General features: G+C 38.8%; 1 protein-coding gene across 2 annotated transcripts; it reads left to right on the plus strand.

Annotated features, from left to right (window-relative positions):
• Positions 1–606: 606 nt before the first annotated feature.
• On the plus strand, positions 607–11,810 carry zranb2 (zinc finger, RAN-binding domain containing 2). 2 transcript variants are annotated; one of them, XM_038301676.1, is made up of 10 exons: positions 607–763; positions 1,280–1,332; positions 1,403–1,511; positions 1,603–1,685; positions 3,922–3,998; positions 4,143–4,301; positions 4,377–4,528; positions 5,021–5,080; positions 10,667–10,816; positions 11,027–11,810. In XM_038301676.1, the coding sequence occupies exons 1-10, from the start codon at positions 708–710 to the stop codon at positions 11,082–11,084; spliced, it is 957 nt and encodes a 318-aa protein (XP_038157604.1). In that variant the 5' UTR covers positions 607–707; the 3' UTR covers positions 11,085–11,810. The 2 variants fall into 2 exon arrangements, with proteins under 2 accessions (XP_038157604.1, XP_038157603.1); XM_038301675.1 differs by having other exon boundaries at positions 4,143–4,528.
• The last annotated feature ends 327 nt before the right edge of the window (positions 11,811–12,137 follow it).

A 12,137-nucleotide genomic window follows, 5' to 3' on the forward strand; every position in this document is an offset into this window, starting at 1 on the left:
TAACACACGCAAGGGTCTAAAATATTATAATTCATGACTAGAAAAAGATTATCAAAAGGCGCTACTGTAACCTGGTGACTCACTGCTTTATTTTCAAGCTTAATAACTCTGTAATTGACCATCTAAAAGTTCTGAAAAACCTACACAATTATAATATAGCCACTTATAACATGGCTTGTCCGTGTTTGATAAAACAAATGTTAACATGAGAAATTTCCTGGTTAGAAATGATAATAAAAATGTTAGATTTGATTAACGTGTTTTATATAAATATCTTAAGTTTACTGATTAAGGACAGAGTGGAGCATGTAATATATAACTGAACAAAGAATAAGGCCAAAATGAAGCCACTGTGGTAAAATGTTTAAACCATCGATCGTTTTGGGACTGTAACAGTCACATGTTTTCAGAAATGTTACACGATTAGAAGTTTTTTTCAATTTCTTCAGTATAGACAGGATCAAGGATGATCATCTACATTCACAAACTGGTATGAATGATTCAGACTTTACAAAGACGTGAAATTGTTTTTTATTTTTTTTAAAGTTGCAACAACTTTAGCAAAAGTGTAGGGATGTACAATTTCCGGGAGAGGACGTGAAGGCAGCAGTGGAGGGAGGCGTTGACTCGACTAGCCGCTGTGCAGCTCTTACTGCTCCGCGTGAACGTCAATTCTGTTCACTGTGATTGAGTCAAAAGGCACAAAAATGTCAGGAAAGAGTTTTCGAGTCAGCGACGGGGACTGGATTTGTCCCGATAAAAAGTAAGACTGGCGTTAAAATTACAAATGAACAACATAGAGGCTCTAATTTACCAGGAATTATTCATTTCTGTCTCAGCGTGACTTGAGTTAGCCTGAGGCCTACTAGCATGTAGCTTATGCTAACAAATAAAACAATCGTTATTTTGTTTATTCAATCATCATGTAAACTTGACATATGATAGACTTATAGATTAGTTGGACGTTTGAATAAGGGGGAAAGATTTGTTGTACAATAAAAGTGCCCATCTCGAGCTATCAAATTAGCATATTAGCTGTTGTTAGCTTGCGTGGCTATAAGCTTATTCACGCACTGTTGTGGGGGTTGCTCACATGTTGATAGTTTGCATGCGTGTTCAGAGTGTCATGTTTCCAGCGAACTCGGTTTAAATGTGATCGACGGGTGCAGATGTCAGAGCCAAGCCCTTTGGTGGTGTTTCTAAGCTAAGGCTGCTAGCTTAATCTGCACGATCCTGTGCATTGAGTGGCGAATTTACTATATAAATATATTTTTTCCAGGTGTGGTAATGTAAACTTCGCAAGAAGAACAAGCTGCAACAGATGTGGAAGAGGTAACGCTTCGATCAGCTATAATAACGATGTTGTTGCTATTTAATGAAGTTGGTGTTTTTGTGTCAACAGAAAAAACCACAGAGGCCAAGATGATGAAAGCAGGAGGAACAGAAATTGGGAAAACTCTTGCTGAGAAGAGCAGAGGCCTCTTCAGTGCAAATGATTGGCAGTGCAAAACGTATGAGCGTAATTTGAACCGTTTGTTTTCAAAGTGCATGTTAATATTATTGTGTTTAACTTGTGTTTATTTTTCCCCATTTTGACTAAAGATGTGGCAATGTGAACTGGGCAAGGCGTTCAGAGTGCAACATGTGCAACACTCCAAAGTATACCAAGCTTGAAGAAAGAACAGGTTCGGATGCATTTTTTAGTTCAGGATTAGCTTTATATATACCAATATACTCATACCCGCTAGAGTTTCTCTTTTTTTTGTCATATTACAGCAATAAGTTATTTAATCTGAGATTTCACGTAATGGATAAAAACAATGAAGCTAATTGATTTGAAGTGGAGGGAAAGGGATACATGGTTTTCAAGCTTTTTCTCTCATGAGATGGTCGACGCACATCCCAATCTCCCATCACATCACTTTGTAGAGCAAAATTTTGCTTTACTGTAGGGTTTCTGTTAGACTTGCACATCCAAGTGAATTCTAGCTCTTTGCAGTGAAGCCTTTTGTGCAGCCTGAATCGATGAGGAACCTACGGAAATGTCAGTTTAATCTCTCAAAGTGGTGTTAAGTGGGGTAATAACTCACAATGCATAAAATTCCAATGGTAACATTTTTACCAATATAGACATGTTAGACATCATTGGAAAGCTTAGATTCTCCACAATTCAACCACTAAGATCATTTTATGGACACAGCGAGCACCAAAGTACGATTAAAACAGATATAGCAATATGTCAAAATGTAAACAAACAAAGCAGCCACAGCTACATACCTTTGAAGGCATCCAGAAGCCGTTTTATAAATCCAATCTTCAATTGTTTATACTCCATTCGTCCATAAGGGTCCATAGATAAAAAGTAATCCAGCATATTAGTAATAAAAAAATATTCCATGATGAGAAAATTGCCACTAACGCACGGTTGTTGACATCAGAAAGGTGGTCATAGCTTATTCTCAGCATCTTGCTAATATTTACTTCTAATACTAATTTCCTCAGTTGTTATCCCGCGATGTTTGGTATGGTTCTTTACATCGCCTTCTTCACACCAGTGTCTGCATATTTTTATAAAATGATTTGAGCGAGATATAGTCTCCAAAGTCTCACCTCCGATTCACTTCCTGTCAGCCAGTGACGCAGGATATGATTGACATTTTAATCTCTGTTGTTATTTGATAAGACCATCTGGGGTCTTGGGCTTTGTAGCCAATGAAATAAGCTTTCGAACAAGCCTAAATGTGTGTAGAATATTTAAAGGGGTACCGCATCAAAGGTTTATGTTAGAGAGAAACACAGACACCAGTGGGTGGAGCCATTGCCGCTCCAAGCTGACACCAAAAGCTCAAAACCCCACAGCTCTGGAACTGTTATAGCTAGAGGTCTGAAATCTTCTGCATTTGTGGTTGACATGATGTAGAACACATTTAATACAATGAGATCTACCTTTTCTCAACAATGTCTTAAATTACTGCTGTTCAAGAAAGACATTAACCTGACAACAGCCAGATGCATGTCTAGCTCCGCCTAGCTCCACTCACATACATCTGGGAACCCGCCATAGGAATTGCCTTTACTGAAGGCTGGGCCTTATCAAAACTCCTTGCATATGATTGGATAAGCCACTTGTCTGTCATCTTTATTGACGCGCTATTTCAACCACTCACACCGAAGCTAACCCGTGACGCTGTGAGAGGAGGAGCCATTTGGTAGATCAAGCTCTTGCCAAATCCGGTCGGGAGAAGGGCGAAAACATCGTTTCCACCAACAAAAGCCTTCAAAGCCGTTCTCTGATGTTCTTTTAATGAAACAATATCAGATAGATTGGACAACACAGAAGAAATAGCAGCATCAATGCTAACGCTTGCTTCCTCAATGCGAGCCGCCATTGATGTTGGAATCTCACGGTCGCTTCTCCACTCCAGGACACACCCGCCCTATGTCCTGATTGGACAGACCATAAATTCGGTTGGGGAAATCACTTTCAATGAGCGGGTTCCCAGATGTATGTGAGTGGAGCTAGGCGGAGCGAGACATGCATCTGGCTGTTGTCAGGTTAGAAACACATATCATTTCTGAGAATAAAAAAAAACAACTTTGAGTCATGTTTGAACTGATGCAGCTTGGTCTGTGTTCTGTCACCAAAACCAGAGGATGTTGGGCTTACAGTTCCTAAGTTATTTGCTTTTCCATTTGGGTATGCAAAATAGGCGAGGATTACCCAAAATGATGTGTATGATTAAAGTCCTGTTCCAAATATATCAAATCTTTGGTCGTTTCCTTCTACTTTGAGCTCATTTTGTTTTACAGAGCCTCCAACTTGCATTAAAGACTATTGCTGTAATGTGACAAATGTGAGAATACTCTAGCAGGGTTGCATATTGTGGGCTAAGATTAATTAATCTCTCTATTTATTGACAGGTTATGGTGGAGGTTTCAATGAAAGGGAAAATGTGGAATACATAGAACGGGAGGAATCTGATGGGGAATATGATGAGGTGAGTTCTAGCTTAAACTTGGAGATTATCATGTCATTTTTTTTTTTATATATATTTTTTTCTTATTAGTCCTATTTTTGAATTAGATAAATTGGATTTGGTGATGGATTTTTCTTAAGAGGATTTTATTTCCTTATCCTGCAGTTTGGTCGAAAAAAGAAAAAATATCGTGGAAAGAGCAACAGCTCAAGTTCAGCAAAAGAACCTGAAAAGAAAGAAGTACCAAAAGATGATCCGGAGGAGGAGGAAGAAGAGGAGGAAGATGATGACGAAGATGGTGACCTGTCTAAATACAAGCTTGATGTAAGCCCGTTGATTAGAAGTTCTAATAACTTCTTGTATGCAGAAATAGCCGTTATTAAAATCATGTATTTGCAGGACGATGAGGATGATGAAGATGGGGATCTGTCAAAGTATGATCTCATTGCCAGTGATGAGGACGAAAAGCCAGCCAAGAAGAGCGGCAGCCAATCTGGCTCTTCACGCTCTTCCTCGCGCTCTTCTAGCTCCAGCTCTCGGTCGAGGTCCAGGTAAAAGGGTACAGGTCAAGGGTAACTCCAGGCAAAATGTCAGTATCAGCTCAACCTACCTTTTGATTTGAATAAATGAACAGCATCAAACGATGTCCTTTAAATGATAATCTGTTGTTTCTCCCTTTTTATTTTCATCCCCTTCCCATCAGCAACAAAGAGTGTGTGTAGGCAGCTCTCTATTAGTAGCCACTTCCAAATGTGTGTGACTCAGAAAAATTATTTTTTATCAGTTCAAGGGCTTTCTGTAGATTTATATTCACAATTCATGTTGAATTAACAATTCATGAGGTAGCTTTCTTTTTCTCTATAGTACTTTACTTTAAATAGGATTAAGTTGCATTAAATATTGAAGTATTGCTGTATTTTTTCACCTTTTACTAGAGCTGATGTAACAATTGAATTTCTTTGTTGTGACATCAATAAAGTCCTATATTATCTTCTAAGTTTAAAAAATATTGGAAAGGTTTTTTTGCTTTGTCTGTCTTTCAGGTCCCGTTCTAGAAGTTCTTCCAGTTCCAGATCTGGATCTCGTTCGAGATCTCGCTCCAGGTGAATGAGGTGACATGCACTCTCTCCCTTTAGAGAGAGAGAGCGTATGTGTGGTTAGAATATTCCAGAACAGCCTTACTACCAAAGAGAAGTTTTATAAGATTTCACTTTGTTCTCTCAGCTGATGTATGATATATGTCAGAATCACAAATGCCAGGTACACGACAAATAAACATTTTAAAGGACTACTAAATTATTTTAAATTGTCAAAAAGATACAAAATAAACAAAGGATCGAAAGTTGAAAAAAGTGAGAAGAGATTAACTTTTTATTGAAATGTTATCTGGTTTGGTTAGTTTTGTTGTATTTATGTCTCCTTTGGCCCAAATGTCCATATCAACATGTGGGCTGTTTATCAAACCTCTCAAGAGTGATGTCTAGTTACTAATTAGCTTGTAATCAGTGAGCAAAAAGGCATCTGGTAATCAACAGCACTGCTTATTTTACAGTTGCAGTGCATTGCCAAAATATTCACACCTTCTAAACTTTTCGCCATGTCATGTTACAACCATAAACGTAAATGTTTTACTGAGATTATTTTGTTATGGGCCAGCGCAAAGTCATAGATCTTTGCGAGGTAGACCCAATATGATCTATGCTGTTCAGATGTTTCGACAAACAGAAAACTTTTTAATAGTGCCTGCACTTGTTTTCTACTTTCATGCCATTCCAAATGTTTTCAATATTAAATGGAGTTCATCAAACTGATGGAATTGAATCTTTTAATATATAGTTTACAGCATATTATTTTTATTTATTTTTTTCTTTTGAAAAAGCTGAAAATATGCATTAAAGGAAACTACAGAATACTACAGAAATATTTCCATCGTTAACAGACTGTAGCTATGTAGGCATGATGCTGTAGGGTTGCTCTTATCAGGTGGAGGAAAAGGGTCTGTTTCAAGTTGATTTTTTTCTTTTACTGGTTTTTTTTTTTTTTTTTGGATGGATCCTGTAGGAAAACATGCAGATTTGAGAGTGCGGCATATGTTTGTCTTAATGCCAGCTGCAAGATGACTCCACAAGCAAAGATCTGAAAAGTAAAGGTGTAGAGTAGGGCTGCAACTAACGATTATTTTAAAAATCGATGAATCGGCCGATTATTTTTTCGATTAATCGATGAATCGAACAAAAAATATTTTTTATATTAAACTCTTTATTCCAAAATAAACATTTTAGACAGAACAAACAAGCACACAAGTACAGGTTGCTCATTAACTGTACTGCTGCAATATGAAAAATAAATGTTTGTGTTAAAACTACGCAAACTTACATGAGAAATGTAGCTGTACATCCACAAAATATAGGGTACTTTGTTTCATAAAGCACAAAAAAATACATTTTTGTTTTTAAAAGCCCCTAAGGGGTTCAAACAATAGGTCCCCCCATTTCAACAAATTAATTTTTTTTTTAGACTAGAAGAGTTCTGCCTTTTAAGACAGGAAAGTATAGCAGTTAAAGTTGCTGCTTGAGAAAATACTGAACCATAGAGATAAAAATAGCCCTGTGATTCAAATTATAAATTGTATTTGGAATAAAAATGAGAGAACTAGGGGTGCTAAAAAACACATCCTCCATAGACAGATATTTACATGGGAATGTGGCAGATAATTAATTGACATATTACTGATCTTGCTGGATTTTATTCTGCTTTACTTCCATAAATTGCAGGATCTTCTTTACTTTATCTTTGCCAGAAGATTTAAACTTTAAAAGCCTTGCCCTCATAATTTGCAAGTTAATTTATTTATAAAGATAATATAAATGCTGCTTAAGCTAATTCAAATGAAATTTAAAGTAAAATAAGTATCCAACCTTATCACTGTCTGTAACCTACTAACACAGTAAGGAAAGCATCAGATGAGCTACCTGAGAAACTAACTCTACGTTTCCCCACTTTAAAATGAAACAAACATGGTTACTCATCCTGCTGATCAGCTCTCTTCACTGACATCGAAGGCTCCAACGTGTTTTCTTTTCAGGTGCTGCGTCATAACAGTGGTGCTTCCGTGACATATTAATTTGTTTTTTAAAAAGTTGCATGTTACGACTTTTTTTGCTTTACAAAGCGCAGGCTATTTTAATTATTGTGATCAATTTGCGCCGTCAATCCCGGCGCATGCACGCTTCATTTGCAGTCTGGACGCTGAGGGTAACATCCTGCGGATCTGACTGCAGCGCTGAGAGGGACTCCTGCGGGAGAACGGGGTTGGGATGGGGGAGGCGCCCCATGGCAATGACAACGGCGGCGGATGACGCATTAATCGCGCGACACAACTAATCGATGACGAAATTCATTGCAAACGCTTTTAAAAGTCGATTTTATCGATTCGTTGTTGCAGCCCTACTGTAGAGACGTAGAGAACCCCAACATTACCTAAGGCATTTAATAAGCCTTTTTGCGGGATCATTAAACCTTGAGCGAAATATATTTAAAAAGTTTCATGGCAGCATCAGATTAAGCAACATTGAAGCCATGCTTTCCATAGGCATAGGAAGATTAAGAGGGGACGCGGTCAGGCTGGCTCTTGGTTAAGTTGTGTCAGATGTCTTCTGAAATTGTAAGAGCAGGTCAGTGAATGTTGTAGCTAGATAAATGTGAGGGTGAAAATCTGAAACGTTATCACAAACAGGCTTGGAATGGTTATCTGTGATACCGGGCATTTGCCCAATGTGCCGGTCCTAATATCATCATGCAAGGGCCGGCCCTCCTTAAATCATACTGACCCCAATACTTACTCTCCAGCCACAGCACCTTCCTGTGACAGTAAATAACTGAAGGAGCTCAAGAAGTAATACAATGTTAACTATTAAAATGATGTGTGTAATATATATATATATATAAATATATATATATAGCCCTTCCTTGTCATGCACACCCTTGTGACGGTTGGCATAAGGTGTAATTTTATATTTCTTCAAAATGTAAAATCCTGTTTCTTTAAACTGTAAAATCACTGCAACAAACTAAATTATAATAAAGCTAAAATGCTTTCTTTTGAACCAAACTACAATGTTCCCTTCATAATTGGCAAATTTATGTTTGAATATTTTGTAAAAATATGTTGCGGTGCATGATGGGGTGTTGCATCTACACTATATTGCCAAAAGTATTTGCTCACCTGCCTTGACTCACATATGAGCTTAAGTGACATCCCGTTCCTAATCCATAGGGTTCAATATGACGTCGGTCCACCCTTTGCAGCTAGAACAGCTTCAACTCTTCTGGGAAGGCTGTCCACAAGGTTTAGGAGTGTGTTTATGGGAATTTTTGACCATTCTTCCAGAAGCGCATTTGTGAGGTCGCACACTGATGTTGGACGAGAAGGCCTGGCTCTCAGTCTCCGCTCTAATTCATCCCAAAGGTGTTCTATCGGGTTGAGGTCAGGACTCTGTGCAGGCCAGTCAAGTTCATCCACACCAGACTCTGTCATCCATGTCTTTATGGACCTTGCTTTGTGCACTGGTGCACAGTCATGTTGGAAGAGGAAGGGGCCAGCTCCAAACTGTTCCCACAAAGTTGGGAGCATGGAATTGTCCAAAATGTCTTGGTATGCTGAAGCATTCAGAGTTCCTTTCACTGGAACTAAGGGGCCAAGCCCAGCTCCTGAAAAACAACCCCACACCATAATCCCCCCTCCACCAAACTTTACACTTGGCACAATGCAGTCAGACAAGTACCGTTCTCCTGGCAACCGCCAAACCCAGACCCGTCCATCAGATTGCCAGATGGAGAAGCGCGATTCGTCACTCCAGAGAACGCGTCTCCACTGCTCTAGAGTCCAGTGGCGGCGTGCTTTACACCACCGCATCCGACGCTTTGCATTGCACTTGGTGATGTATGGCTTGGATGCAGCTGCTCGACCATGGAAACCCATTCCATGAAGCTCTCTGCGCACTGTTCTTGAGCTAATCTGAAGGCCACATGAAGTTTGGAGGTCTGTAGTGATTGACTCTGCAGAAAGTTGGCGACCTCTTCGCACTATGCGCGTCAGCATCCGCTGACCCCGCTCCGTCAGTTTACGTGGCCTACCACTTCGTGGCTGAGTTGCTGTCGTTCCCAAACACTTCCATTTTCTTATAATACAGCTGACAGTTGACTGTGGAATATTTAGGAGCGAGGAAATTTCACGACTGGATTTGTTGCACAGGTGGCATCCTATCACAGTTCCACGCTGGAATTCACTGAGCTCCTGAGAGCGACCCATTCTTTCACAAATGTTTGTAAAAACAGTCTGCATGCCTAGGTGCTTGAATTTATACACCTGTGGCCATGGAAGTGATTGGAACACCTGATTCCAATAATTTGGATGGGTGAGCAAATACTTTTGGCAATATAGTGTATGTTTCCCAGTCTGGCCGTTTTGGATGGGACGTCTATGGGTAAAAAATATTTCTTTTAAATTTATGATTTATGGCCTAAGAGATCAATAGACTTTGGTTCAAATTGGGTGAGATTTCGTATTTCCAGGCGGTTTATGAACAATTTGGGGCTGGAAAACGTGAGTCGGTGACATCTGGCAACTCTGCTGATGTGGTGAGTGTGGACTTTACGCAGCACCAGTCACTGTCGCGTTCGTGTTAATAACCAAAGCCAGTAAAACTGCATTATAGAAGGAAGTCTTGGTGATTGTTGTCGTGTGATGCTTGAAGATAGATCGGTTAATCCACAATGTGTATTCGTATTGTGTTTCAAATTTGAGACGCACGTGTTGGACTGTGCTTCTTTTTTTTTTTTCTGGGGGTGGGTTGGTTTAGATGGAAAAACGCCAGAGCCAAAAATCGTTCCCCGCCCGAGCCTGATCACAAATATAATAAGACTGTAAATGAATACCTGTAGCCCATGCCGCTGTACCTTGGATACAGGTTACTGTCTTTTTACTTTAGGAATAGCACGCCATTTCCATGCTAAACATTAGCAAACAATGTAATCATGACATAAAACAAAAGATGCGTCAGTGACCTTTGAAAAGATGAACAACTGTTATCTCCTTTTTATTGTAGTTGTTTGGCTCCTCATGAGATCTGCTGCAGGCTTTTTGTCCATCATTTACTGCTATTTGGTTGTAGAAATAGAATTGTGTGCTTCACCCTCTAAATACTCTGGGGTAAACATGTCTGCGTTGGCAAATTTTAGCGTTTTATAAGAGGTTTTTTTTTTTATAAGCAAGATTCCCATGTCTATTATGCAGAATTCTGACCGGTTGTTGTAGATTGCTCCTGCAGAGGAAGACATTTTAATTTCAGTACAAAAAAGGATCACTAACGTGCCTGGATTGATTGAAAGGTGGCACATCAATTAAAACAGGAATCCTAAACATACTGCCTGTGCCACTGCGTTGTTTTTTTTTTACAAAGTCAGGGTTCCCCTTTTACAAGGGACTGACTTTGTGTCGGGCTGCTGCCTAAAGTGAAAAATACCTGGAAGTTTGTGGTTGTAACAAAGCATGAAGAGTATAGTTGGGATAAATGCAGTTTTAAAGTACTATATGTGCTCTTGAAGCAGAGAAGTCTGACAAATAGTCCCACTTGTGAGAGCCTGTTTCAGTTGTACTGACCATAGTGCTTGGTGTATTCCTCCAAAAGATCGAGCTCCAGGTCTGGGAAGGGCTCCTCTCCCCACAAGAGGTCCCGCACGCCATCCTCCTCACCCGAGAGGACGCGGAAGCGCAGTCGCTCCAGGTCTTCATCTGGAGGAAGAAAACGAAGACGCTCTAGATCACATTCGTCCGAAAGGTTTGGGTTTCTGTGGAATACCACAGTGGCACTAATTATAATTAGACCTCTAAAGGATCGCTTATCGGAGATCAGATTTACAAATGTATGCCCATTTTTTGCCATTGTGTGATGATTTTTTTTTTTTTTTTTGTTTTAAGTATACATAAATTACCAAAGGCTGACTCTGCTGACCTTGTTGTTCTTCCCATGATGTTTGTGTGATTTCAGACGCAGTGGCCATTCATCTGGATCGTCCCACTCTGGCTCCAGTTCTAAAAAGAAATAGCTTTCTTACAGCTTCATAAACCAGTAAAGTTTAGTGGAAGTGCATGTCTTGTTGCAAACACAAAACCATACACCTTCAGTATGCTCTTCATTGTCGTAACCTCTTAAGTCTTACTTCTAATCAAGAAAAGCAGGCAAGATGAAATCATCCTGTCATTACCTATGTGCTCCCTTTAAAATGAAAAAAACAACAACTGGAGTGTTTGTATCTTTAGATGTCAAATAAAAATAGTTTGGTCCTAATGGGGAAAAGTAATTTACATTTAAGGATGGATTTCCCTTTTAAACCTTATTTTTTGCCCAAGATCTCCATGAGTATTTAGCCCTGGTCATTTGTAGAACTGGAGCATTCTTTTGTTTTACGTTACCATCAAACTTGGGTAGCTGAAATGTAGCTATGATTTGTTTTTTTGTTTTATTTTGGGGGGTGAAGGTAAGTATACTTTTTGATATTGTTTTAATTGAAAAAGTTTCTTTTCTGGTGTTTAGTTTGAGTGTAAGTTTTCCCTACATTCAGTTGTGGGTCATTCTGAGTTGTAAAAAAAAAAAAAGAAGATATTCCCACTGATTTTTCTTCCTTTTATCTCTCTGGTAACCAACTAAGTTTTCTGCTCCAGTTCAGAATAGCACAAACTGCTAAAAATTGTGATTAATATGTGACATCAAAGTCTTTTTAGAAGTAAAATGACTAAAATGTACAAATGTAAATAAAAACTTGTCAGCCTTGCTTAATGGTAATAGTATTTATTTGATGACATCTTGGTGTATTTTGTGCTTTTGGAGAAATATCGTTAGGACTTATGAACCCATACCTTTACATTTATCTATTAATATGTGGTTATGACAAGGATTCCTGTTAATATACTGGGTTGAATGCATAAAATATTTTGGGAGTGATTACAGGTCATCTAGATTTTGCGGGCAAATGTTTTCATATATTAGACTTTGCTGAATATCAACAGAAATCTAGCAATTTTCATATTTGAAAATACAACTCCAAAGCCTCTGATTAAAAATCAAATATTTGGCAAAGACAATAATTTAGAAAGCACCC

The sequence above is a fragment of the Cyprinodon tularosa genome, unplaced genomic scaffold (genome assembly GCF_016077235.1).
Source record: "Cyprinodon tularosa strain WSP-4 unplaced genomic scaffold, ASM1607723v1 ctg471, whole genome shotgun sequence".
Classification (NCBI taxonomy): Eukaryota; Metazoa; Chordata; class Actinopteri; order Cyprinodontiformes; family Cyprinodontidae; genus Cyprinodon; species Cyprinodon tularosa.